The sequence below is a fragment of the Gorilla gorilla genome, chromosome 19 (genome assembly GCF_029281585.2).
Source record: "Gorilla gorilla gorilla isolate KB3781 chromosome 19, NHGRI_mGorGor1-v2.1_pri, whole genome shotgun sequence".
Taxonomy (NCBI): domain Eukaryota; kingdom Metazoa; phylum Chordata; class Mammalia; order Primates; family Hominidae; genus Gorilla; species Gorilla gorilla.
In genome coordinates this window covers 76,991,428-77,019,086 of record NC_073243.2, presented here as the reverse complement: position 1 = coordinate 77,019,086, position 27,659 = coordinate 76,991,428, and the positions used below count along the sequence as shown (strand labels likewise).

Genomic DNA, 27,659 nt, shown 5'->3' with positions numbered 1-27,659 from the left:
TCATGTTGCCAGGCTGGTCTCAAACTCCTGGGCTCAAGTGATCCACCTGCCTCAGCCTCACAAAGCACTGGGATTAGAGGCATGAGCCACTGCACCCGGCCAGAGTATATATTTCAATAAATTTAGCAAAGAAAATTCTTGGACCTGTTTGCTTTCTTTCAAGATTGTTGTTTGTATTATGCTTGATTTTTCAATTTATGCTCTTCAGCTTCTGACCAGGCAGTGTTTACCAGTCTTTATTTTGGCAGTCGTTTAATCCTTAGATAATATTCACTTTATTCTTCTTTAAAACTCAGCCTATATTAACTCAGATCTCTTCTCAATCGAGGGGCCTTAGGGAATTGTATTTGGTTTTGTGCTTTAAAACAAAATGAACACATTGTCTTTTTAAGTCATTCCTTTTTTAAAATTCTGGGTGTTTTTTTTGGAAATCCATAAATGGTTATTGATTTCTTTACTTTGATGTTTCTTTTTCCAGAGGCCACAATCAGAGAATGGAATTCCTAGGTGACTCCATAATGCAACTGGTAGCCACAGAGTACTTATTCATTCATTTCCCAGATCATCATGAAGGACACTTAACTGTGAGTTGGTTAAATCACTTCCTCCAATAAGATTGCTGTAAAGCAGAGTGAAGATTAGAGGGGTCAAATATATATCTATGTAATTAATTTCTTACTCTTAGTGACTTCTTAGCTTATCATATGGCTTTGTTCATTTCATTGTGCAAATTGTATACAACGCACATATGCAATGAGAGCTCATTTTATACTCTTTTATTTACTGACTGCCTACTCTGTGCAAAATATTGAGCTAGGCCTCATGGAAGGAACAAAGATAAGTTGACACCAAGTCTGTTTACAAGGAACTTAAAAATTATTAGAGGAGATTAAAGCTTAAATAAATAACCACAAAATAAACACTGTATATATATCATGAGTTTATACATGTAGATACACACTATAGAAAGCATAAGTTACTATAACTAAATGCAAGGTAGAACATGTTAAATATTATAAAGAAGCCTAGGTAAATTGCTGTACTTGTGCAGTTTAGGAAAATACGAGGTTTCTTATATCTGTGGAGTTCAAAGAAGGCTTCATGGGTATAATGATGTTTGAGCCTGTAAAGATGGTTAGGATTTGGCCATTGGGATTTGGTGGGAAGAAATGTCTATGCAAGGGCAGTACACACACTGGGACTGCAGAACGAAAAGGCATGGCATAAAAAAAATGAGAAGACTGAGAGGCAGTAGGGACTTAGTTTGGTTAGACCATGGCAGAGTTGAAAGGGAGTTACAGAGACAGGTTTGATTTATAAACAAAGTGAAATTGTCCCTATGCCTCTTATTTTGGTTTCATTTTATAAAACTTTTGTGGGCTTTTTTATTTGCTGCGTACTGTTTTTACTCTGTGAAACCAATCAATAATATCCTGAAATGGTGAACAAAACATCCAGAAGGAGGTCATGATGATCTCTTAAGGCACAATGAGTAACCTTTGAGAAGTCCCTCGAGGACTGGACATTGAGAAAGCAAATACTTTATTGGGCAAAGAAAAATACTGGTACACTGCAAGATACTTAGTGCAGTCTGTCTTTATTATGTTGAAGCAAATAACAAGTCTTTCAAACTTTGCATCTCTACAGTTTTTATGTGTGTTCTGCTTTGAATAGAATTGGATTTTATCTTTGTAACCGTGAGCCCTGGAAATAGTTTATGTGAGACATAAATATTGGAACTAGAGAGAATATGGTGACTTGGCTGTTTAGATGTCATTTTTCAGTGGAATTTCTAAGCCTAGCATTCATTCACTCGATGAGTATCTCTTGAGTTCCATCATAAGTGCTGAGGAATCAGCAGTACTCTTTTTTTATATTAACAGTTTGATTACCATTTAAAGTTAACAGTTTTTAGGTGGACAAGAAAGTGTCTTTTTCATGACTTAATATTAAATTCATAAACTATAAACATTTTTGAGAAATGAACTATAGTATCTTACTGTTCATTAGAGAAACAATAAATTGCATGTTCAATATCCTCTGACACTTCATACGTGTCAGAGTATCTGGTTGGCCTGAGAAATGGCCAAACCAACTAAATAGTTTGAAATAGTAATTCATCTTAGGGCCCTATAGAGGCCACTTTTGAAAATGTTTGCTTTAAATACACACATTTCCCCTGGTATTCCTACAAAATTAATTGTGAACGCTAGGATCTTATAGAGATGGGAAGTTTATTGTTTCCCACCTGCTCACCGTGTACATTTCCCCTCCCACCCCACTCCCCCACCCCCAGCATTGAACAGTACGGAAACCAAAACTCAGAAAGGCATGAGTCCTGTCCATGATCTAGAGAAAGGTAAAACTAGGACTAGATGAGAGACTCTAGTTCTGTGTTCTTTCCAAAGTAACTTCAATGCCAGAAGTGTAGTTTTATCCAAAATGTATTTAACAGCCCTGCTGTCTTAATATTAGAAAGTTTTTGACTACCTTATTACAGTGATGTTGACAAATGATAAAATTATGTGAAGGCTTTTTGAATTATATTCACAGAATGCTTTGGTAGAAATTAGCAGGACCAGCAGATCTGCGGGCAAGACAAAGACAAAGAATAAGCTAAATGCAGATTCTAACAGATACCAACTCCCATTAGCATTAACATGGCTGCTCCCTCCTCCTTGAAACACAAGCTTTGTTGGCTTCTGTCACGGTGCACTTTCCTGGGTTTCCTCTTACCTCTTTAGCTACTCTTTCTCAGCCTGCTTTGCAGACACATCTTAGTCTCACAGCTAATAAACAGTCCATGTCTAAAATGCTCACTCTTAGGCCATGTTCTCTTTTTAATAGAGTCTCTTCTACCAGTCTTTTCAATGTGTGTCATCAGTTTCATCTTACCGGCAGATGACTTCTAAACTGATCCCTTCAGTCCTGTCTCCCTTCTGAGTTCCAGCCCTAGCTGCCTTCTCAACATCTCAACATGTGTAAGACTGAATTTGTAGTCTCCTGCCTGGGTCCTCGTCCAGTATTCCCTGAGTAATTGAATGGCGGCACCACCCATTCAGTGTTGCATGTCAGAAACCTAGGAGACATCTTGAATGCCTCTCTCTATCTCCCTTTTCTATATCCCAGTCCATTCACAAGCCCTGACAGTGTTACTCCTCGAGTATTTCTTGAATTTATCCTCTTCCTTATGAGCTTTTTTCTGTCACCCACATCCTCCCTACCTGCCTTACTCACCTGGACCACTGCAGTTTAATTTCTGCATAACTATCGATACATTACAAGGGCCAGGTATGGTGGTTCATGCCTGTAATCCCAGCACTTTGGGAGGCCAACCTGGGAGGATTGCTTGAGCCCAGGAGTTTAAGACCAGCCTGTGCAACATAATGAGACTCCATATCTACAATAAAATAAAAAACTAGCTTGGTAGAGTGGCATGCATTTGTAGCCCCAGTTACTTGGGAGGCTGAAGTGGGAGGATCATTTGAGCCCAGGAGCTATGATTGCACCACTGCACTCCAGGCTGGGCAACAGAGCAAAACTCTCCTCTCTCTGTCTCTCTCTCTCTCTCTGTGTCTCTCTCTCTCTGTGTCTCTCTCTGTCTCCCTCTCTCTCTCTCTCTCTCTGTGACACACACACACACACACACCACACACACAGAGTTACAGTGTGATTGATAGAGACCCAGTTGAAAGAAGTGACGTTTATTAAATTGCAAAGGATAGGAATCTGAAGGTTGTGTTCATGCAAAACATAAGGCAATGCAGCATCTTCCCGTGAGAGGAGTGGGCTCCTGGAGTCCCCAGGTGTCTCCTGGATGTATCCTAATATTTGAAAAGCCTGCCTTTGCTGTTCTTACAGGCATTTTTGAACTCTGAGAGATGGACAGCCTCTCAGGCAGAAATCCTTCAAGAGGCCCAGATCTCAGGCCTTTGTGAAGTCATTTTTGCAGCTTCCTACCCTGGTCTTCCTATGTCAACTCATGCCCCTGCCCAATCCATTTTACATGCTGTAGTCAAAGGAGTCTCTTCACAACAAATCTACGCTGGCCTTTCATCTACAGTGACTACACTGTGACGACACCAGCCATTCATCTTTAGTCCCATTTGGTTGTTTCTCTTCCTCTCTCCACCTCTTAACATTGGAGTGGCCCAGTTCTCAGTCGTCAGACCTCCTCTCTGTCAACTTCTGCTCCGTAAGTGATCTCATTCTGTCTCATGGCTTTGAATACATCTTTACACTACTTCCTAATTTGTGTCTTTGGCCTTTTCCCTTTCCTTTTTCTTGTACATTTGTTTAAGTTCTGTGTAGATTCTGACCACTTTTATGGTTATCACCCGGTCTGAGCCACTGTAGTCCAGATTATTAGCCATAACCTCCCAAGTGATTCATACCCCGCGCCCCAGTCAATTTTCAGCACATCTAGAGGGATCATTTTTAAAGAGAAGCCGGATTACATTCCTCTTCTGCACAAAACCTCCCAAACCTTCCCATCTCAAGAGTAAAAGACAATGTTGTTACAGTCACCTTATATGAACTGGCTCCCTGTCTCTGACTGTTTTTCATAAGACTCTTCACATTGGCCTGTATGCCAGTTCCTGCAGGACACTAAGCAAGCCCTTGCCTCAGGGCCTTTGCAGTGCATTTTATCTGGCTGCAGTATTGTTCTCCTGGTAATCTATACGGCCAAATCGCTCACCTCCTTCAGGTCTCTGTTCAGATGTCATCTTATCAATAAGGCCTTCCTTAACCTACCCTGAATAAATAGGCAACCACTTCCCCTTGTCCCTAGCACACCTCCTCACCTGGAACCTCTCATGCCTTTCTCCTCTTTAGCATATAGTATGTAATGTACTTGTTTACTATCTGTCTTCTCCAATCACAGTGTAAACTCCATGAAGGCCAGGGTTTTTGTTTGTTTTCTCCATTCCTGATTCCTTGGTCCCTGGGAAGTACCTGGCATATCAGTGCTCAGCAAGTATGCTTTGACTGAATGATCATCCTATCCCAGCTTAACTCTCTACAGTTGCTCTTCAGATAGTTTCTAAAGAACAGGCAAAGCTCTGGGTGGTCTGGCCTTGCCCGCCTGCCCAGCCTCATACCACAGGCTCTTGTTCTCGCTCTGCACCTCTGCACTGAGCTGCTATTTGCATTTCTCCAGGCCTCCTCCTGCCAGCAGGCCTTTGTGTATGCTCTTCCTCTCCCTGGAAGCTGTTCTGTTCTAGCCCTTACTTTTATGTGCCTGGTATCTTCTACTCTTCCTTTAGATGTCCTTTCTGGTGTGACTTCTGGATGCAGGAAACTTTCCCTGACCACCCTTACCCATCCCGCCCCCCCATCAAAATTCTGTGTTGTTTTCCTTCCTGGCCTTTACCTCAGTTTGCCTACCCCAATGGACTAGAAGTTCTTTGAGAGCATGTTTTTGTTCATTACTGTATGCTCAGCAGTGCCTGGCATATGATAGGTCCTCAGTACATCTTTGCTAAATAAATAGAAGAGTGACAATTGTGCAGTCAGCTGAGTCAAGAGGGAAGAGGCAGTGGCACTGGAGGGAAGTGGACTGTTGCTTTATATATAAGGGAAGAAGCAGAAGGCTTACTTATGAGTGTCTAAGGATTAAAATTAATTTAAAATTTGGAGAGGATTACTTATTGCAGTTGCATTGGTTGGGGGATGGCAAATGATTCATTATTGTGATTAAAGAGCACACAGCTACAGTAATTCACATTGGGAGGCATTAATTAGCTTTGAGCCATTCCCTTGCACACTTAAAGGGAATAAGGACAATTGAGCAAATGTAATATGGCTTTCAAGTTTTGAATGATGATGGGGAAAAACATTCTGTTCTGTAAGTTGGCTATTCAAAAGGCCTACTCGAGAAGGAGTGTTAGGCTTATCCAATTGTTCTAGGATAACGAGTTTGCATTGGGCTATAGAGGGAAGAAGTTCTGTTTCATATGCTGAAGTTTTTAGTTTTTAGGTTGGTGTATGCAGTAGGGTCAAGGTATAAATTGTGAGAACACCTTAAATTAAGTGTTTACACAGGCCAGGATGCCTGTAATGTAACCCTTGGAAATCTTAAGCCATAGGAATTTTCTCCTCTGTATCATTCTTCTTTCTTAGCCTTTACTCTTTGCTAAAAATAGTTGCTAATCTCCATGCCTGCTGTGTTCAAGGCACTGTACCTAATGGTGGCATGCACTATAGTGGTGATGAACCTACAGTTTTTGTTTGTTTTTAATGATTTGGGATAATGGGAAAGAGAGCAAGGATTACAGATAAAAAGCTCAAGAACCAGTGATCTAATCCTGCCCTGATGCTTCCACACAGCACTGAGCATAAATCATTCAGACAAACAGGTATTTTATCTAAAAGATCTCGTTGAGAAGATAGATTCCACAGCCTCCTGTTTGAGGATTTCTGTCACTGACATAATTTGGCTCTTTGTATCTGACCTGTATTTGCCTGCTAGCATTTATGTACCTTTTCTTTAGTTATCATGGGAAATGGAGACCATCTGGCGACCACTCTTGGTATAATAGAGCTGTGTGGCATATCACTGTCACTCTCAATAGTGTATTCTGCTTTCACCCCGTGTTCTTATATTAAGCCCTCAAAATAATAAATCACAGTCTGCTTATTTTACACTAGGTGGCCCTCTTTGGTAGCTCATCCCCCAGCTGTGGTTTTTCCCTTTAGATTCAAGAGTGAAATTGGGAACTTGAAGGAAGATTGTCAATATGTATGTTTTATTTAAACAAATAAATCTTTTTCTTATGAAAGTTTAAAGTAATGATGAAAGACTGCTATGCTGGCATAATAGAAAACATCCTGGATTCTCAATACCAGAGTTTGAGATCTGGGATATTTACACTGGTCTCTGACATTGCACCAGGAATTCAGCAGTCGTTTCCTCAGGTTTACAGAGAGCTTTAATTATAGTCTTCTTAGTCATTTCTGGTGATTTCAAATTAAACTTTGTCTTTTTGGAAGTATTTTTTTTAAAGTTGTTGATGACAGGTTAGCACCTGGTAAAAAGGGGAATTTTGAGGACAGTGAGTGGACAGGACGGGTATCCAAAACATTTTACATTGAAAACAAATTCAGAGGAATTCTTAGAATTTTCTAGAACCTTTTCCCATAACTGAAGAGCAAACATATTTTGTCGAATTATGATGATGCTGTTGTGAATAACACAGCAACAGCTAACATTTCTGTTGTGTTTATCATATGCCAGTCATTGTAGTTAGATTATATGTCATCCACTCTAATTCTCAAAACAATCGTGAGAGCTAGGTACTACATTCTCCATTTTATAGATGAGGAAACTGAGGCTCAGAGAGGTTTAATAACTTAGACAGGGTCACTTAACTAGGAAGTGCCAGAGCCACAATTTGAACCCAGGTAACTTGGTGCGAAATCTTTTGCTTTTTGCTATCTCTAACGCGAGGCATTGTTTGCAAAACAGTCTGATAACTGTCTTCTGCTCAATTGGGTGCTTAATGTTTATTTTCTAGATTTCCACTAAAATATATAAATAGATATTTCCTCTTTGTAAAATAGTAATTTATAACATCACCATCTACAGTTTTTTCAACTTCATGTCTTGCCCTCATTTAAATCCTTCCGCCAAAACAATCTTTCTAAAATAAAAAAAAAAATTACCTCACAACTGCCCCCATTTGATACCTTTTAGGATTCCCCTTCCCCTACAGGAAAGTGCAGGCTTCTTTATATCACCTGCCAGCCTCACTGCATCAGCTCTCCTCCCTTGGCTCTGATTTCCCCTCCAGGTCCACCCAGTGGTCACCTTGCTGCGTAATGGCCCCTTGCATTTGCCATAGCTGCTCTCTCTTCCTTGGAAACCCTTTCCCACACTTCTCTCACTGGCTGACTCAGTCTTTTTCAGTTCTGATTCTGTGTTCATCAGAATCCACCTACATCAATCTTTTCAAAAGTTAGATCTCTATTAATGTTGATTCGTTGGTTCTTGAAAGAAGCCTGGGCACCAGCTTTTCAGAAGCACCTTATGATTCTGGTGTTACAGCCAGGTAAATGAGGCCCTGAAATGCTTTTACTCAAATGTCAGCCCTCCTCCAGGAGGCCTTCCTGGAAGGCTGAGGTCTAGAGGAGCACCTGCGTATATCTGCAGTCTCTGTGCTGGCACTGCAGCCACCACAGTGCATTGCAACAGCCGGTCTGCACGTGGCTTCCGAGGAGGGTGTCAGTTCCTGAGGGCAGCAGCAGCACGTTGCTCCTCTCAGGATCTTCAGCTGTCAGCACAGGGCCTGGCATGTAATTGGTCTGCACCCAGTGGTGCACTGAACTGCCGTAACCTCAGGTTTTCTTTCTTGCTGATACCCCTGGGTCGTGTTCTTTGGCAAATAACATGATTCATTATGAAGTAGAGTTCAGCAAAGGACAAGGATGAAAGTTGTCATTTAGAGAACTGCCATTCAGACTTTCTTGTCTAGGTAAAGAGCAAGGTCTTCTCTCTTTTCAACTCATTTTCTAAATTTAAACTGACGATGAGAATATGGATGATGTATAGCTTCCTTCTCCCCCACTGATTTTTGGTTCAGGCTCTGGGTTTTTGGCAAGAACTTACAGATCTCACTTATTATTGGCCACCCTTCTGCTTTAAGACCTGTCAGGGCTTGTCTGAAATAAAACTGGAAGCACTTCTGATTCCATCCTCACTGCTTTCCTCCTTCACCGTCAGACAGCATTACTGTATAGCACTGAGTGAGGGGCCCTGACACTGGAAGGTGGCAGGTGGGGCCTGGCCCAGTGAGGTATCATCATTTGTGTGTGCTCATGTGTGCGTCGGGCTTGTTGTATCTGAGGCATGAACATTCCATATACACGGCTTAAAGAGTTTTCTTCCCATACCGAAAGCATATATTCGGAGAGGACCCAACTTATTCAGCATAGCCTTGTTCCCATAGTAGCCATCCTATTCCCCCACAGCCTCTACTTTAGGAAAGCTCCCCGTCCCCATTTGAAATCCAAACCAAAAAAGATATATCACTTTCAGCTCAATTATTCCATAATTACAAGATATTAGGCTAGTGGGCTCTTTAGTGGTTGGGTCTTATATTAATGTTATATGCTAGCCTTGTAATTTTGAGCTCCTCTATGGATGTTAATTTTAGTGAAACTCTATATTGAAGAAAAGATGGGGCTAAGGGGGAGACAGGAGGAGGAAAGAAAGCAGAGACAGGCAAAGAATCATAGTCTGAAATTCAACAGCAAGCATGGCTTATGAAGATCAAGTTATATTTTTGCTTCATGAATCATTGTCAGACAAATTAAGAACATATTGTTTCTTATTTATCTATTGTCAAGGATTCACTATCAGACACTAAGAATAAATCTTGATTTTCATAAGCTCTGTTGACACCATGGAGCCACAGAGCATAAAACTTGCATCTAATAAAGAAAGTGCAACATGGAACAGCAGGGAGTGGAATACCAGCACAACTCACAGCTGCTTCCTGCTCCTCGTCCCTGTTTTCAGGAATGTTTCTTAGCAGGAAGTTTTTTAATAGACCGAGAATTTGTTATATGTATTCTAAGAAAAGTTGTAGTTGTAGATGCATTACTCTCCCAAATCTTAGAGATCAGGGATGATTATGTTCCGTTTTTGTTTGGTGAGTTCCCATCTTTGTATGTACCTACTTGCTCCCGGCTGTCCTCCTCTCCTCTTCCCTAGTGAGTGGTTAATGAGTGTTAATGCCTAAACCATACTTGTTTTATGGACACTTCTATAATGGATTCGTTGCATAATTTTCATGCAGTGTATAGTGTTACTAATTGGAAATTCTTGGAGGACTCTTAGCTGTCTGATGAAATTCCTAGTAGAAATTTTTGTTTTGAATTCCTAAAGTTGAAATATGAAAATTGTATTTTAATTTGATTAGAGACAAAGGATACCAGTATGGGCTGGGCGCAGTGGCTCATGCCTGTAATCCCAACACTTTGAAAGGTCAAGGTGGGTGGATCACTTGAGCTCTGGAGTTCGAGACCAGCCTAGGCAACATGGTGAAACCCTGTCTCTACAAAAAATACAAAAATTAGCTGGGCATGATGGCAGGCGCCTATAGTCACAGCTACTCGGGAGGCTGAGGTGGGAGGATAGCTTGAGTCCAGAAGGTGGAGGTTGCAGTGAGCCAAGATGGTGCACCACTGCACTCCAGCCTAGGCAACAGAGCAAGAGCCTGTCTCAAAAAAAAGGATATCAGTATGAAAAACTGAGACTCAAGCTAGATACCATACATCTTTAAAATAATAATAAAAGAAAAATGTAAATAAATAATTTAAATCTTTTCATAGTATTTACTTAAACCTCACTTAAGTCCTATAATATCAAAATTAGCATCAGTGCCATGAAACCTGAAGCTTATTTTAGACTTAAAAAAAAAAATCCTTTAAAATTAATGTACAGTGACAAAAAGCAGGCCGTTTGCCTGGTCAGGGGTTGGGAAGGATTCACTGCATGGAGATGCTGGGAATTTGTTTGGAGTGATAAAAATGTACATGTTTTTCAAAACTCATCTAACTGTGCACTGAAAATGGGTGCATTTTATTGAATGTAAGTTACACTTTAATAAAATTGATTTTTAACACTCTTAATGCTTCCTTATTTAGTAGCATTAAACTTATTAGAAACTATGACCTTAAATCATATTATACATCCCCCCTCCCCCACCACAGCCCTGCCCCAATGCTCCTAAAGAAGTAAATGAGCCATTTATGTCACTAAGGTAAAAATCCAGGATAGTAGAGTGGAGTACGTTATTAAGGAGAAGGTAGATGGGCATGGAGCATATCACTGTCATCTGGGTGATGGTTGAGGCCATAGACCTCACTTATTTTGGTGTCCCTGTCAGTGAGAGCCTCTCAGGCTAGTTGGGTCCAACCCAGGAATAAGAGAGGTCAAAAGTGAAATGTGTTCTCAATGTACCCCCATTCCTTTTGGGCAGTTGTTGCGAAGCTCTTTGGTGAATAATAGAACTCAGGCCAAGGTAGCGGAGGAGCTGGGCATGCAGGAGTACGCCATAACCAACGACAAGACCAAGAGGCCCGTGGCGCTTCGCACCAAGACCTTGGCGGACCTTTTGGAATGTGAGTGCCACACACTTTTCTCTCAACCTTCAGGTTCAGAGTTTAAGTCCAAGTAACCGTATTTGTCCTCCTCCTCATTATTATTATGTTCTGGCTAAAGAAACCTTGTTTGCTATTTTAATTTTTTATTTATGCTTTTTACCAAAGCTTTTCTGAAGGAAAATAATTTGAAACTAAGACATGTGAATAATGAATTTTTATGTTCAATCTATGTTCAGTGGTACCCCCAACACATACCCCTCCATCCTAACACTCAGCTACCACATCCCTTTGTGTGAAACAGTAATAGAATATGAAGATCAGTTGTTGTAAATCAGAGCCTTTTTGCCACCCAGCAGCCTTCATATAGGGGCACAGAGGAAAGAAGGGTAATTTATTCACTAAATACTGAAACTATTATTCATTGTTTTGAATGAGTGCAAAGCTCTGCGGACAAATGTCATCTTTTGCAGTTTCCGATATGGTCTGGCAGCATTGTAAATAATCCTATTATAGTTAATGAAAGGATTATACACATAGTTGTATTGTTTGTATTACTTCAAAATAAGTGGGCCATTCACTGAGCCTCAGAACTTTTTTTTTAATGTTACGGTATTTTTGACAATGGGAATTATATTCAAGTATCAAAGTCTACCATGCAAAACTAGCTTATTTACAAAGTGCAAAGGCATTCTGACTAAGGAACTTAAAAGAACTTCTTTTTCAATGAAAGAAAAGTAATTTAAAGATGAAAATCACATAAAAATTAAACAGAGATCATTCTTTTTTTTTAGCTCAATGAAAGCTATTTTTATTCCTTCTTTTGAAAATGCACCATTTGTTTGCTTTGTCAAGGTACCTTTAAATGAAGTCATCCTAGGGGGTCACCATTTATTAATGCAAAATTTGACATATTGTTGTCATTAAGATCAGTATTAAGTTTTTCTCTTTTTGGGCAGATTGAATCTATAAATTACCCCATTTCTGTTCATTAAATTTAACATAGAATCCTTAAAAACAGGGGATCTCAGGATTGGTGTTGAAAATGGCAAGACCCAAGAATGTGCGTATTCTGGCATCATATCTAATCTTCAAGTAATATTTTGACTTATTTGATGTGAACAGGGTTGGGTGCTCAGATAGCATTTTTTCCCTGATATACGGCGGCATTCTGTGTACCTTTTAAGCTATTCGTTTAGCCCTTAGCTCAATGCAGTTTGGTGTTTGTACTCTATGATTTGCATCTTACACATCTCTTGCTGCTTCTGATATTAATGATAAAAAGTGGGGGAAGATGAAATGGTAGCACTAAAAAACAAAGAGGGCCTGGAAGTTGAAACTATTACTAAAATTTTGCTTAAAAGTCTAGGTCTCTTACTCTTTCTGATAGATGGCAGTGATTGTGGTTTATTTTAAAGTATTCTTTTTTCCCCAGCATTTATTGCAGCGCTGTACATTGATAAGGATTTGGAATATGTTCATACTTTCATGAATGTCTGCTTCTTTCCACGATTGAAAGTAAGCTCATATAAAGTTTGAATTAGTGGTCTGCTTTATGTTTGGTGATTCCAGAACCCATTTCTAAATAGTTTTTGGGGACTTCCACAGGAGTTCATTTTGAATCAGGATTGGAATGACCCCAAATCCCAGCTTCAGCAGTGTTGCTTGACACTTAGGACAGAAGGAAAAGAGCCAGACATTCCTCTGTACAAGTAAGTACTTGCTGCCTGCAGGCCATTGGTTGGATCCAGCATGCCTAGAATTGACTTTCCATGTGCCTTGAAGAATGAGTCATTGTGGGGTGATCATGACAGGAGCCCAGGATTGAGACTTCTTGGCTGTTAGTGTGACTTTGGGCCCCACAGGGAAACTCACTGGGGCTCTCACTCTTAGCTGTAATAAGTGGGTCCCACTCCATTATCTCAATGTTCTCTCCCATTTCTAAAAATCTCTGTGAACTACTGCCTGGGAGGGAGACAAACTAAGATTATGAGATTAAAAAGAAAATTTGGATTCAGTGGTTTTTATATACATTTTTATATTTGTCTTCTTGCTTGTAACTTCTGCTGGGCTGTGCCCCCAGATGAGAAGATCATGTATGATTATTTGTAGCAATATTTGGGTACCTCTCTGCACTTTCCCTGAACCCCTATTGGCTTCAACTTGGAACTTTTCTTCTCAGAATGTGTGTCAAAAGCCATCATGTACTTTGAATATCTTTATCCTTTGAGTGGTAGCCAAAAGTCATTAAAAAGGAATGTAGGTGAGTAATGGGTCACTACACCACTTAATACCCGTTTTGATGAAAACAGGAGGTTCAGCTCTGAAGTAGAGTAATTATCTTGAGACACACATAGGTTGATTAAGAAGATGCTTTCAAAGTGGAATTACAAAATGAAAGGATTATTGAAATAGGTGGGTTGCATCTCAAGGTATTGTCTGGGTACATGATTTTAAGGATGTTTAAAGATTATTTCAAAACTGTTTCACCCTATGTGGATGCATACACGGTTGCAAGCACACACATCTGTGTGTGTGTTCTGTATGGAGTAAAAGCTCCCCTTTGGACTTTCTCAAATTTCAAAATACACAAGGAAAAGCATTAGACTGGCAGTTGGGAATTTTCAATCCTTTCGCGTGTTTTTATTTAACAGTCACAACACTTTATAGGCCTTTTTGCTGAAGAGAAACTAAGGCCAGAAGAAGAGGTTGAGTCACCCCACAGCAAGCTACTATAAATTACACCAAGAAGCTGTCACTGCTAAACAATATTTCCTTTATTTATTGGGGGAAAAAAGCCCCAAATGTTTAGAAATAGCACTTTATTATGTGCCTAATAAGCATAATGAATATCCAAACTGTATTCTATGAAAGGCTCATAGCATTTCCTCATCAGAGTGATAATTAAGGTTCAATAAATAAAATGAGGATGCTAAACTTTCCATAGCACAGGCATGATTACTGTAATAAGTACTACCTTCAAGAAGCCACTCGTGCACATTCATCCCATGGAGCGTACGAACACAAAGGAAATTGCTATGCTCCTTTCTCATAAATCCCCCAAATGAAAGTACAAGATGAGTTTGCTCATTTTATCAAGATCATGGGGTTGTTTTACATGGTTTTTTTTAAGATTACTATGTTCATTCCATTATCTTTGTTGGCTACTTTTAATTTCCCTTTTCCATGAAGTTATCAGTTTTACTGCATTTGAAATCTGCACCATGTCATTAAAATCCCAAGTACCTGGAGCTTTGTTTTTTTGGCGATTGTGTTGTGTACTTGGCATTATAGCGTACCTTTGAAGTGATCTCAGATGTTTCAGAAATTAAATACATTTTCTGATCTTTTAGATAAGATACAGACATTAGAAAGAATCCATAAAGGATGTGAAAGCATTCAGATGTGGCTTGAAGTGTATTACCCCAATATTTATTGTTTTAGGCTGTGATTAGCACTGAAAACCAATAGACAGGAGCTCTTAACTTTTCATGATAAAAGTTTGTGAATATGCACACTTAGAAATTCTTTGAAAATATTTTACACTTCACTGTTAGCCTTTTGATGTTATTTATATTACTTTGGGAAGAAATATTAAAATGCAATGCAGAATTTTTAAAAATTTCTATTTCAAATGCTCTCGATATTTGTTGGATTAGCAAATCAAAAACTTAACTCTTTTTACCTTTCTGCCATTTTCACATTTCCTGTTATTTTACTTCACTCTGTCTAGGCAGTAAGTACATGGTTTTCCTCATAGTTACATAGTAACCATGACAAATAACACTTTACCATAATAAATGTTCTTTCCTTTCCCTTTCAGGACTCTGCAGACAGTGGGCCCATCCCATGCCCGAACCTACACTGTGGCTGTTTATTTCAAGGGAGAAAGAATAGGCTGTGGGAAAGGACCAAGGTATGAGAAGAGAATACCTGGAATTGCTTTGAATGAACTTCCTGTGTGTCTAATTCCCTAGCTGGTATCTCCAAACTCAGTCATCTGTCTTTTTTAACTCAGAGAATAAAATGTTCAAAAGTAGTAGCAAAGTGAATTCCAGGGATTAATGTCCCCACATTAATTGTCTCAAAGCCAAGCCCTGAATCAGCCCTGGACCATGGGAATACCATTGTGTAAGGGGGCTTTAGCTATCTTGAGAAAACCATATTACCTGGTAAGAAGGTCTGCCTAGTTTTAGTTACCCAGAGCACACTTTGATGCAAGCTGTGCGTGTAAGATGTGTCATGTCGCACATGACACGACCATTAGACTTTTTTTTTTTTTTTTTGGAGATAGAGTCTCACTTTGTCACCTAGTCTGGGGTACAGTGACATGATCTCCATTCACTGCAACCTCTAATTGTGCCTTGGCTACTCGAGAAGCTAGGTTTACAGGCACGTGCCATCATGCCTGCTAATTTTTGTGTTTTTAGTAGAGACAGGGTTTTACCATGTTGGCCAAGCTGGTCTCGAACTTTTGACCTCAAGTGGTCCCAACCCCCCCTCAGCCTCCCAAAGTGCTGGGATTTTAGGTATGAGTTCACTGTGTCCAGCTCTGTTAGACATTTGATTTACTACTACTCACCTGAGCTGTATGGAAACGCTAGCATCTTTAGGTGAAAAGAATTATCTATATTATCACCTTTCTTTGAACTCTCTGGTCTGTATCTTAAACTGAGAAATGATTTGAAACCTGTCCGTATATTTTTTTTATTCTTTTCCTCTTTAAACTTTACAGTGAGGGTATTCAAACTTAAGTATGAAATACTTCAGACCTAACATAAATGGAAGGCATTTTATTGCAGTATTAAAGTGTGGAGTGAATAACTTAAGGAGGCTTTGTGCAAATCAATGACATTTCTGCATGCTCTTGTGTATATTCCTATCTGTGCAATTCAGTGTGTGACAGTGTAAGTAATCAGAGGAGATTTTATGCACTGAACGTGAAAATCAGCCTGAAAAATTTGTAGCCATACCTTGCATTTTTGAAAAAAAAAAAAGAATCTTGAAATTAAAGTATGTCTTACTTTTATTTTATTTAATAGTATTCAGCAAGCGGAAATGGGAGCAGCAATGGATGCGCTTGAAAAATGTAAGCCTATTTTTTTTTCTATAATTATGTTCATAATGTAATGAGTGTTTTATGGAAAGGAAATGAGGAAGGAGAAAAATGGTAAGTACTGATAAAATGTGATCTTGTTTTCTTCAGAATTATTCTCTACACAGAGAATATAGTAGAATGTGAGACATTCTAAAATGGGTTTATATTTAAAAATAAAAGTATTCCTGAGTGCTTTTTGATTTGCAGTTTCCTTTTTTGCTTAGAGTTCTAATCTCAGCGCGGGTGACCTGTGTGAACTGCCTACTGTGTTTTCTTTCTTTTTTTTTTTTTTTTTTTGAGATGGAGTTTTGCTCTTGTTGCCCAGGCTGGGGTGCAGTGGCACGATCTCGGCTCACTGCAACCTCTGCCTCCCCGGTCCAGGTGTCAGGTGATTCTCCTGCCTCAGCCTCCCCAGTAGCTGGGATTACAGGTGCCTCCTACCACACTCAGCTAATTTTTTTGTATTTTTAGTAGAGATGGGGTTTCACCATATTGGCCAGGCTGGTCTGGAACTCCTAACCTCAGATGATCCACCCACCTCGGCCTCCCAAAGTGCTGGGATTACAGGCATGAGCCACTGCACCCGGCCTGTGTTTTCTTTCATACATTTCTCTATTCTCTAAAATCTTGTAACAGAAAAGTATACGTGTGAAGGTTTTCTCTTTTTTGTTTTGGCCATTGTTTTATTAAATGGGCTGTTATTACCTACTTCTCTGCACCTTTTTTTGCTCAATAATGTATCATGAGCAGCCCTGCAGATTATAGAAAACAGCTCCAATTCATTCTTAGTGGCTGCATAATATTTCCTGCTATAGGTGTGCAATATTTTATTCAGCCTTTTTATTATTGGTGGACATTTTTTTTTAAATCATTATCACCAATAAATGTTATATATTGGTGCTTTTTAGTTCTGTGGAATAGGTTCCCAGGAGTGGGATGCATGGGTTGAAGAAACTTCAATTACATGATTGACCTTGTAGGAAACTGCATAGTCTTTTGTAAACTGAAGGCTTAAGTGCAAGGGATTTTTCTTCTGAGGTCTATTGTGCTGCACAGCAGAACCTGTGGGCACAACATGACAGTGCAATTCTATTATGCTTCAAGTACCCTGCTAAATGAGGTAGGAGACAGCAAAATGCGGGAAGCTAAAAGTGAAGAGGCCCAGAATCCTCAGGCATGGGAGAGATTCCAGGAAAGGCAAGCAGGCCAAGAGCCAAGTGGAAATCAGCAAAGTTTCCTGTTCAGGGGCAGGGAGTTTAGTGGGAGCAGACGCTGATACTGCTAGGGTCCAGCATCCATGGATTCTTCACTGAGAGTTTTAAGCTGGCTATTAGGAACTTCATCCATTGTACATATAAATTTGCAATCAGAGTGAAATAAAAGTGAGAGTCCATTTTTTGTTTGTTTTCAACTATAAAACAGTACTGGAGAGATCACCTATTCTGAGACAGGCCTGCATATCCATACTGGTATGAGTGAGTTGTTTAAACTATTGGAAAGCAATTTGGCAGTATGTAGCAGTTCCTTAAAGAAGTTCATACCCTTGGTAGGCCAAAGTGGAAGACAAAAAATTAAAAAAAAAAAAAATTAGCCAGGCTTGGTGGCATGCACTTATAGTGCTAGCTACTTGGAAGGCTGAGGCCAGAGGATCACTTGAGGCCAGGGGTTCGAGGCTGCAGTGAGCTATGGTCATGCCACTGCACTCCAGCCTGGGCAACTGAATGAGACCCTGTCTCTTCCCCTCCCCGCCAAAAAAAGTTTATACCATGAGAATCATGACAACTTGATTTATAGTAGCAGATAAAAAAAAAACCTATGTGTTTTAGAGTAGGAAAATGTTTAATAAATTGTGTATCCCAGGGGTTAGGAAACATTTTCTGTAAAGGGCCGGATAGTAGGCATTTTAGACTTCCCAGACCATACAATCTCTGTCGCAATTCTCCAACTCTGCCATTGCAGCCCACTGGCCTGGATAGTGTGCAAACTAATGGATGTGTCTATTTAATGGGTGTGTCTGTCTGCCAATAAAATTTTATTTATAAAAACAGATGGATAGCTGTATTTGGCCTGTGGATAGTAGTTTACCAACCCTTGCTATACCCAAATGTTGTATGCATTACAGTAATGGTTTTAAAAACTAATGATATGGGAAAATGCTTATACTAGAATAAGTGAAAAAAAGTATACCCATGAATACATACCTATATTGCACTTTCCCAATAAGTAATGATTTTAAATGTTCAAGTGTCTAGGTGTATGCGTGTGTGTGTATATATAGGTATATATGTATGTATATACACATTTACATTGCATATATATGTAGTACAACTTCATAGGAAAAGGGCTATAAGGATATATTTTTAAAGTTTTATCAATAGTTAAATGTGAATTTTGTTTTTCAAATGCAAATTTGATTTTACAGTAGAGTTTATTCCGGAAATAGAGTTCATTTTGTAGAAACTTGCTTTACAGCTTAGTGGGATTTGTTTATCTTTGAAAAAAGTAGTTATATTTGAAACCTACATAAGGAATCAATTTGATTAGTTCAGGAATAGGATTTTATTACTGTTTTATTTCCAAAATACAGATGTCATGTTCTTTTTTTGTTTAAAATCAATCTCTGGGCCGGGCACGGTGGCTCATGCCTTTAATCCCAGCACTTTGGGAGGCCGAGGCAGGAAGCCAGGAGTTTGAGACCAGCCTGGCCAGCATGGCGAAACCCCATCTCGACTAAAAATACAAAAATTAGCCGGTTGTGGTGGCACACGCCTGTAATCCCAGCTACTTGGGAGGCAGAGGCAGAGAATTGCTTGAACCTGGGAGGTGGAGGCTGCAGTGAGCTGAGAGACTGCGCTCCAGCGAGATTCCATCTCTAAATAAATAAATAAATAATAAATAAATAAAATCAATCTCTGACCCCCAGACATACCAGGTCTTTGCTGATTCCCCACCTGTCTTTCAGATGCTTTTCCTACCACCCTGTCCCTTCTTCAACCTGGTGGAAGGATGGTATACTATATAATTAAGAGGGAAAAAAGAATTTAGGATCTATTATACGGTCATCTCCGCTTATCCATGGGGGTACCTGATCCCAGTGGATGCCTAAAGCTGCAGATAAAACTGAACATTATATAGACTATATTTTTTCCTACACATGCAAAATTTAATTGAAAGAGGAAATTTAATTTACAAATCAGGCACAGAGATTAACAATAATTAAATAAAATTGAACAATAATATACTGTAATGAAAGTTGTGTGAATGTACACTTGATTGTATGCTGTGCCTTCTCTCTCTCTCTCTTTCAGAATATGTTATTGTACATTACTCGCCTATTTTTGGCCCATGGTTGATGATGTGTAAATGAAACCATGGAGAGCGAGATCACTGATGAGGGGCCTGCTGTATATGTAGATCCACTTCACTACGCATTGTCCTTAAAGCAAATAAATGAACTTGCCCCCAAGCATGCCATGCTCGCCCACATCTTGGATTCTTCATGTGTTTGAAACATGAGGTTATGTGTCCGCTTTAACCCAATAAGTTTTCTACTTGAGTTACTTTGCAAATACAGCTTTGGGCCTGTCATCATAAACCTAAAAATTAATTATCAGACATAATGACTTGGAACGTGGTCCCTTTTTGTCCACCTGATCTTTCTTTGCTCTTTTCTGAATCTTTAATTCTTGGTAAATAATAGTGTGATAATATCATTTGTTTGAAGTTTTTAGTTTGAGCTTTTCAAAAACTGTGACTCCATTTTACTGTATCCTTTCATCTGTCCCAGAAAGTCACCTGTTGCCAGGAGAGTGATGCTAAAGCACCTGCTTGGTAACATTCCCAAGCCACACGTCTGTGTTTTGGCATTTCTGTATGTTTGGTGCCTGCTATACCCAAGTTCACATCAGATGCTGAAATTTACAATCAGGGGCACTCATCCAGACTTCCAATATGTTTTTGAGTGATGAAAGAATAAGGGAAGAAAACAGTTTTCTATCTTGTGCCTTATAAAATACAATTATACACATTTCATATGCACATATATTTGTATGTGTATATGTTTAGTTCCATTATTCTTTGCACTAGATTAAATATAATTTTATTAAATATAAAATATATTTCCTTGTGTCAGATAATTTTCCCCAAATGGCCCATCAGAAGCGGTTCATCGAACGGAAGTACAGACAAGAGTTAAAAGAAATGAGGTGGGAAAGAGAGCATCAAGAGAGAGAGCCAGATGAGACTGAAGACATCAAGAAATAAAGGAGGGCATGCAAGTGTGGAGTATTTACTTGCTCAGTAACTGTGACTGTTGTCTATTGAGACCTAGCCTAGTTTTCCTGCAGACAGTGAATGAAGTGTGCTCATTGAAATAAAATACAGAGTCAAATCGCTATTGTTGTTTTAATGATCTGTTTTTAGCTGGATGGTCTTTATTACAAAGTATTAGATTTTTCTTCTATTTAATGGAAAACTTGACTTTGGTGAATGTGCATTACTTCCTTTTATTTTGCTCTTTAAATAATAAAATTCAAGAAGCATATTCTATGTGGAATAGATCTTGTTTTTCCATCTGTGTCCCAGATTGTGACCCTAGACTTTCAATTGACAAGTAAAAAATTGACTTTACTAGACATTTTGACTATGCTCTAGTAACATCTGTCCTTTTTCAAATCTCTGGATTTTTAAGTAGATTGTTCAGCTTTCATCTGGTGGCTGTTCATCAAGTTATCAGCTGCAAATATTGAACTTACCTCTCTCTAAGCAGTGAGTGTTTTGTAGAGGAATCCGTTTAACAATTAATTGGCTAATGGGAGAAGGGGAAAGACTGATATTCAAGTCACATAGATTCTTTGAATCATTAGAATAGGAGAGAAATCATGATTCTAAGCCAGGCCACACTTTAAACCAAGTGCTCTCACCCTGGGGTTAGTGGAACCTTTAAGAAGTTAATGAACAGACTTCAGGGAAGTCAAAAACCTCCCAATACTATATTCAATTTTCTGTGTGTGTTTGAGATTTGAGAGGGCATGGGGAGCAGGAAGGAGGAGGGTTTATCGCTTTTATCAGCCTCTCTAAGTGGGCCCTGCAGTAAAAGGCTAACATGACATTAAAAGACATAACATTTTTAAAAAAGTTATTCCAAACTAAACATCACTGGTTTCTTATTAATAAAGGCAAAACTTCTTTGTAAAACAAATCTGTTTCATTCATCATTTCAGCAAATATATAGTGAGTGCTTCCTATGTATCAGACACTGTTCTAGCCTTTGGGGCTATAGCAGTGAACAGAACAAACAAAACCCCTGGTCCTTGAGGAGCTTGGGTGCTAGTGCAGGTATACCCACAACAGACCAAGAGCCCAATGGCAAGAAATAAAGCAGGAACTTGTGGGTGCAGTTTTCAATGAGGTGTTTGAGGAGTTCTCCCTAAAAGGGTATTATTTAAGATGGGAAAGAGGAGAGGAAGTGAACGCTTCAGGTATCTGGGAGTGTTTCTTATATAAGTAACTATTAAATATTACATATGTATTATCAAAAATTTGAAAAATGGGCCCGGCACAGTGGCTCATGCCTGTAATCCCAGCCCTTTGGGAGGCTGAGGCAGGCAGATCACTTTAGGTCAGGAGTTCGAGACCAGCCTGGCCAGCATGGTGGAACCCCATCTCTACTAAAAGTATAAAAATTACCCAGGCATGGTGGCAGGCGACTGTAATCCCAGCTACTCTGGGGGCTGAGGCATGAGAATTGCTTGAACCCGGGAGGCAGAGGTTGCAGTGAGCCAAGATTGCGCCACTGCACTCCAGCCTGGGTGATAGAGCAAAAGACTTAGTCTCAAAAAAATAAAAATTAAAATAAAAATTGAAAAATACATTTATTAGCAGGAGAAAGAAACAAATGTTGCTTAGAAACTATTATGGAAAAAGTAGAAAGCATAAGCAGAAAGATAAATAAATCACTCATGATTCCATCACCCAGATAATTTTTATGTCCTGTTGGACTGTCTTTGTACTTAAATACACACATGCATTCATGTGTTTTAACAACAGGATACCATACATATGGTTTCCATAGCCTAACTTTTTAAAATATGAATATCTTTGAGCGTCGAATTCACATTTACATAATATAGTTGTTGATGGCTACATAGTAATGCACATCTTATATGCCAATGGTAGATATATATATATTAACCAATCTCATCAAAGATGTGTAGGTTGTAAGCAATTTATTGTCATAGTGCTGCCACATACTTTTTTGAGGGTGTGTATACACACACACACACATGCACATTGGAGAGAGATACCTCTCCAGGATGTCTTCATTTGCTAATCATAAAAATGTAAGGTGGTGCCTTTAAAAAAAACTTGTCCTGATGCCCTTCCTCCCCACCAGTGATGCCAGGAGACAAGTAAGGAGGGAGAAGAGAGCTCATTTCTTTTTGTTTTGTTTTTTTTTTGAGATGGAGTCTTGGTTTGTCACCCAGTCTGGAGTGCAGTGGCGTGATCTCAGCTCACTGCAACGTTCACCCTCCTGGGTTCAAGCGATTCTTCTGCCTCAGCCTCCCAAGTAGCTGGGATTACAGGTGTGCACCACCACGGCTGGCTAATTTTTGTATTTTTAGTGGAGATGGGGTTTCACCATGTTGGCCAGGCTGGTCTCAAACTGTTGGAAAAAAGCTGACTGTTGGGAGGGAAACTGAGGCAGGGCTTGCATAATGTCCTCTGGAATGTGTCTAGACTTGCTGGCTCCTTGCTTCTAGCCCTCCTAGGCTCCTATTCCCATTATCTCAAGTAGCAGAACATATTCTATATAAATGCTAAACCATCACAGCTGTAAATCATATGCTTAATGCAACGTGTCCTTTTGACCGCCACATTCTCACCACCTGTTTCTTTGTTTGATTACCAATAAATACCGTGGGCTCCCAAAACTCAGGGTCTTCGCAGCCTCCACAATAGCGATGGCCTGTCTGCTATCCCACCTTTCTCTCTTAAACTTTTTCTCAATCCTTTGACTCTGCCGAACTTCATCGCCCCCACAACCTGGTGTTGGGTCTGATCACCCCAATATTCCTGGCTGCTCAGCGTGGGGCGACAAAGACCCCGGGTGAAGGAACAAATGCCAGAACGTGTGAAAGTAGAGAACGTCTAAAAGAAGCTCGGCAGGAAAGCTGAGAACTCAGAAGAACCAGGGTAACAATGGGACAAAGTGAAAGCAGACATTCTGCTTATTTAAATTTCTTAAGGCATTTATTACGAAGAGGGGGAGTGAAAGTTAGTACTCAGAATTTATCACTCACTCCTTAGTGCAGTAAAGCGGTTTTGCCTGTGGTTCCCGGAACAAGGGACTATGCAGTTGGAGGAATGGAAGAGAATTGGCAGAGATTTAGAAAAACGTATAAAGATGGAGCAAAAATTCCAGTCTCGGTTTGGTCAATGTGGGCGCCAATAAAAGCAGCTCTTGAGCCATTTCAAACAGATGAGGCAGATTCAGATGAGGAAGAGGACGAGTGTAAAAAACTACAGATGCTGAATGTGAGGAACAGGAAACAGGAAATTAAAGGGAAACTGGAAAAAGTATGTTTTACTAGCCCGTCGGCTCCACCTGCTGAATTAAGTGAAGGCCACCTCCTCTCTCGCCCCTTAATGGGCGAGAAGATGAATTAGCTACAAAACTTACTGCTCCTGTAGTTGCAACACTAAAACCTGGAGCAATTGGTGGTGCTATACATAATTCTATTCAAAAGGCTAGAGCCGAGGGAGACCCTGAAGCATGGCAATTTCCCGTAACTATAAGCCAGCAAGGGAGGACAGCAAACGTCCCTCCGCTGTGTTTCTAAAATCCATCTACAAAGGAGAAAGACAGACATATACAAGTAGTTAAAGAAAAAACAGTGTACCCTATTCCTTTAAAAGCCAGGGTAAATTTAAAACGTATAATTGAAGGTCTTCTCCCTGACCCTGTAACACTGCAATACTACCTTGTCAGTGTAAACAAGAGCATAACCCAAAAGCACTGAGACCACTGACAACCCATAGCCTTCCTATCAAAAATCCTTAACCCAGTAACCTGCGGATGGCCCAAATGCATTCCATTGGTAGCGGCAACTGCTTGGCTAGCAGAAGATAGAAAAATAACCTTTAGAGGAAACCTCATTGTGAGCACACCTCACCAGTTCAGAGCTATACTAAATATATATATATATATATATATATATATATATATATATATATATATGTATAAAAGCAAAAAGATAGCTTACTCAAAAATCTTAAATTTTTGAGTAATTTGGGGCTATTCTGTTAGAAAAAGGTGATTTAACATTAACCACTGAAAATTCCCTTAACCCAGCAGGTTTCCTACCGAGGGATTTAAATCTTAATTACCATACAAAGGTCCGACCAGACCTAGGAGGAACTCCCTTCAGGACAGGACGATAGATGGTTCCTCCTGGGTGATTGAAAAAACAAAAAACCCACAATGGGTATTCAGTAATTGATAGGGAAGCTCTTGTAGAAGCAGAGTTAGGAAAATTGCCTAATAATTGGTCCGCTCAAACATGCGAGCTGTTTGCACTCAGCCAAGCCTTAAAGTACTTACAGAATCAAAAAACTATCTCAATCCTGACTCAAAAGGTTACTTACACCCTCTGAAACGAATTTGCGTAAGAACTGTTGTTTATGGGAATGCATCTTGATGGGGCAGCCGGGTTGTTATGAAATACTCAGGAACCCAGCCCAGCTGTAGAACTCACCTCTGAGCACAAAGGCAATGTTGGGCACGCTGGTAAAGGACCACTAGAATCCAGCAGCCTGGACCCCTTTCTTTGTGGTCAAGAAAGGTGGGAAAACAGGTGCAGGACTGCTACAGTGGTGAGCGTAACTAATCCAATAAGCAGAGGTCCATGGGTGGTTATACACCCTGGAAAGGAAAAAGCATTAGGACCATAGAGGATGCTCTAGGACTAATGCTCATCGGAAAATGACTAGGGGTGCTGGCGTCCCTGTGTTCTTTTTTTCAGATGGGAAACGTCCCCCCCAAGGCAAAAACACCCCTAAGATGTATTCTGGAGAATTCGGCCCAGTCAGAGTGCATGTACCTTTTTCCCTCTCAGACCTGAAGCAAATTAAAATAGACCTAGGTAAATTCTCAGATAACCCTGATGGTTATATTGATGTTTTACAAGGGTTAGGACAATCCTTTGATCTGACATGGAGATATAATGTTACTGCTAAATCAGACACTAACCCCAAATGAGAGAAGTGCTACCATAACTGCAGCCTGAGAGTTTGGCGATCTCTGGTATCTCAGTCAGGTCAATGATAGGATGACAACAGAAGAAAGAGAACAATTCCCCACAGGCCAGCAGGCAGTTCCCAGTGTAGACCCCCATTGAGACGTAGAATCAGAACATGGAGATTGGTGCCACAGACATTTGCTAACTTGCATGCTAGAAGGACTAAGGAAAACTAGGAAGACTATAAATTATTCAATGATGTCCGCTATAACATAGGGAAGGGAAGAAAATCCTACTGCCTTTCTGGAGAGACTAAGGGAGGCACTGAGGAAGCATACCTCTCTGTCACCTGACTCTATTGAAGGCCAACTAATCTTAAAGGATAAGTTTATCACTCAGTCAGCTGCAGACATTAGAAAAAACTTCAAAAGTCCGACTTAGGCCCAGAGCAAAACTTAGAAACCCTACTGAACTTGGCAACCTCGGTTTTTTATAATAGAGATCAGGAGGAGCAGGTGGAACGGGACAAATGGGATGAAAAAAAAAAAGCCACCTCTTTAGTCATGGCCCTCAGGCAAGCAGACTTTGGAGGCTCTGGAAAAGAGAAAGGCTGGGCAAACTGAATACCTAATAGGGCTTGCTTCCAGTGCGGTCTACAACGACACTTTAAAAAAAGATTGTCCAAATAGAAACAAGCCACCCCCTCCTCCATGCCCCTTATGTCAAGGGAATCACTGGAAGGCCCACTGCCCCAGGGAACGAAGGTCCTCTGAGTCAGAAGCCACTAACCAGATGATCCAGCAGCAGGACTGAGGGTGCTGGGGGCAAGCGCCAGCCCGTGCCATCACCCTCACAGAGCCCCGGGTATGCTTGAACATTGAGGGCCAGGAGGTTAGCCATCTCCTGGACACTGGCGCAGCCTTCTCAGTCTTACTCTTCTGTCCCGGAAAACTGTCCTCCAGATCTGTCACTATCCAATGGGTCCTAGGACAGCCAGTCACTGGATACTTCTCCCAGCCACTAAGTTGTGACTGGGGAAGTTTACTCTTTTCACATGCCTTTCCAACTATGCCTGAAAGCCCCACTCCTTTGTTAGGGAGAGACATCCTAACAAAAGCAGGGGCCATTATACACTAGAATTGGGAGAAGGAAAAAGGGTAAATATATATACAGACCCTAAGTATGCTTACCTAGTCCTCCATGCCCACGCAGCAATATGGAGAGAAAGGGAATTCCTAACTTCCGAGGGAACACCTATCAAACAACAGGAAGCCATTAGGCCCCAAAATTCTCCTTATCTCTGAGTCTACTTCCTCTGATCCCTGCCTAAAGATAATTTTATGGGGAAGAAGATTTGCTTGTGTCTCTCCAGGTGATGATCAGGTGCCTATGTGCCCACCAAACATCTGAAGATCTATTGTGAGCCACCGCATCTAGTGGACTCACCTGTACGGTGCAAATTGAAGGTTTAAGGATTGCTTTTAAGCCTCAATTTGCTTTCCCTGTGACTTCTGTTAGAAGGGGCCTGTTTCTCATTATCAGTGACCTCCCAGCTACAGCCACAAAAGTTTTTGCTTCTGTTTCAGTAGATTTACTAACGGGGGTGGGGGTGTGTGTGAGGGTATACTTGTGTTTTTGCAGGAGATGAATGAACCTTGTGGATGCCCTCAAGATGTGTACGACCTATTAAAAAAAAAAAAAAAAAAGATGTGTACGACCATGGAACAGGAGACTGGAGGGACCCATGAATCCCAATCATGGACCGGGTTCCCCAGTACAAGCCATGAGCCCGTTGAATCTGAATGCGAAGATGGAACGAAGACCGACCAGAGTCACGATGCTTAACGGACCAATGCTTTCTGACTCAGCTCCTCTCTACCCTGAATACAAGAGACCCTAATAGTTAGGCAGGAATATCATCGCCCCTATTCAGCATGAAGAAGTTACAGAAGATGGACCTTCATCCTTCTGCAACCCCTAGGATTAAGGGTCCTCTTGTAACAGGGAAAGGGGAGATATGTGGGAAGCACTCAAGCCAGAGCAAGTCCAGTTTGAATAAGGGCTAAGAAAAATGAAGCTGGATCACCAACCGGCAATTAAGGGCTGCACAGCCTGCAATTGCCTTGCTCAATTAAGAGGCCACCTCTTATGCTAGTAATAATGATAGCTACTAATGATAGTAATAATGATACCTTCTCTTTTACAAAAAAGAGAAG

General features: G+C 40.3%; 1 protein-coding gene across 15 annotated transcripts in view; it reads left to right on the top strand.

The window, feature by feature from the left end:
- DROSHA (drosha ribonuclease III) overlaps nucleotides 1-20,747 on the top strand; it is a 135,427-nt gene extending 114,680 nt beyond the window's left edge. For all 15 annotated transcript variants that reach the window (XM_019013345.4, XM_055367592.2, XM_019013348.4 and 12 more), the window contains 7 exons: nucleotides 479-584; nucleotides 10,986-11,127; nucleotides 12,542-12,624; nucleotides 12,715-12,818; nucleotides 14,930-15,022; nucleotides 16,149-16,195; nucleotides 20,337-20,747. In XM_019013345.4, coding sequence (XP_018868890.3) covers nucleotides 479-584; nucleotides 10,986-11,127; nucleotides 12,542-12,624; nucleotides 12,715-12,818; nucleotides 14,930-15,022; nucleotides 16,149-16,195; nucleotides 20,337-20,467 — 706 coding nt within the window. In that variant the 3' untranslated portion in view covers nucleotides 20,468-20,747. The remainder of the gene's footprint in view (nucleotides 1-478; nucleotides 585-10,985; nucleotides 11,128-12,541; nucleotides 12,625-12,714; nucleotides 12,819-14,929; nucleotides 15,023-16,148; nucleotides 16,196-20,336) is intronic.
- Nucleotides 20,748-27,659: the final 6,912 nt, after the last annotated feature.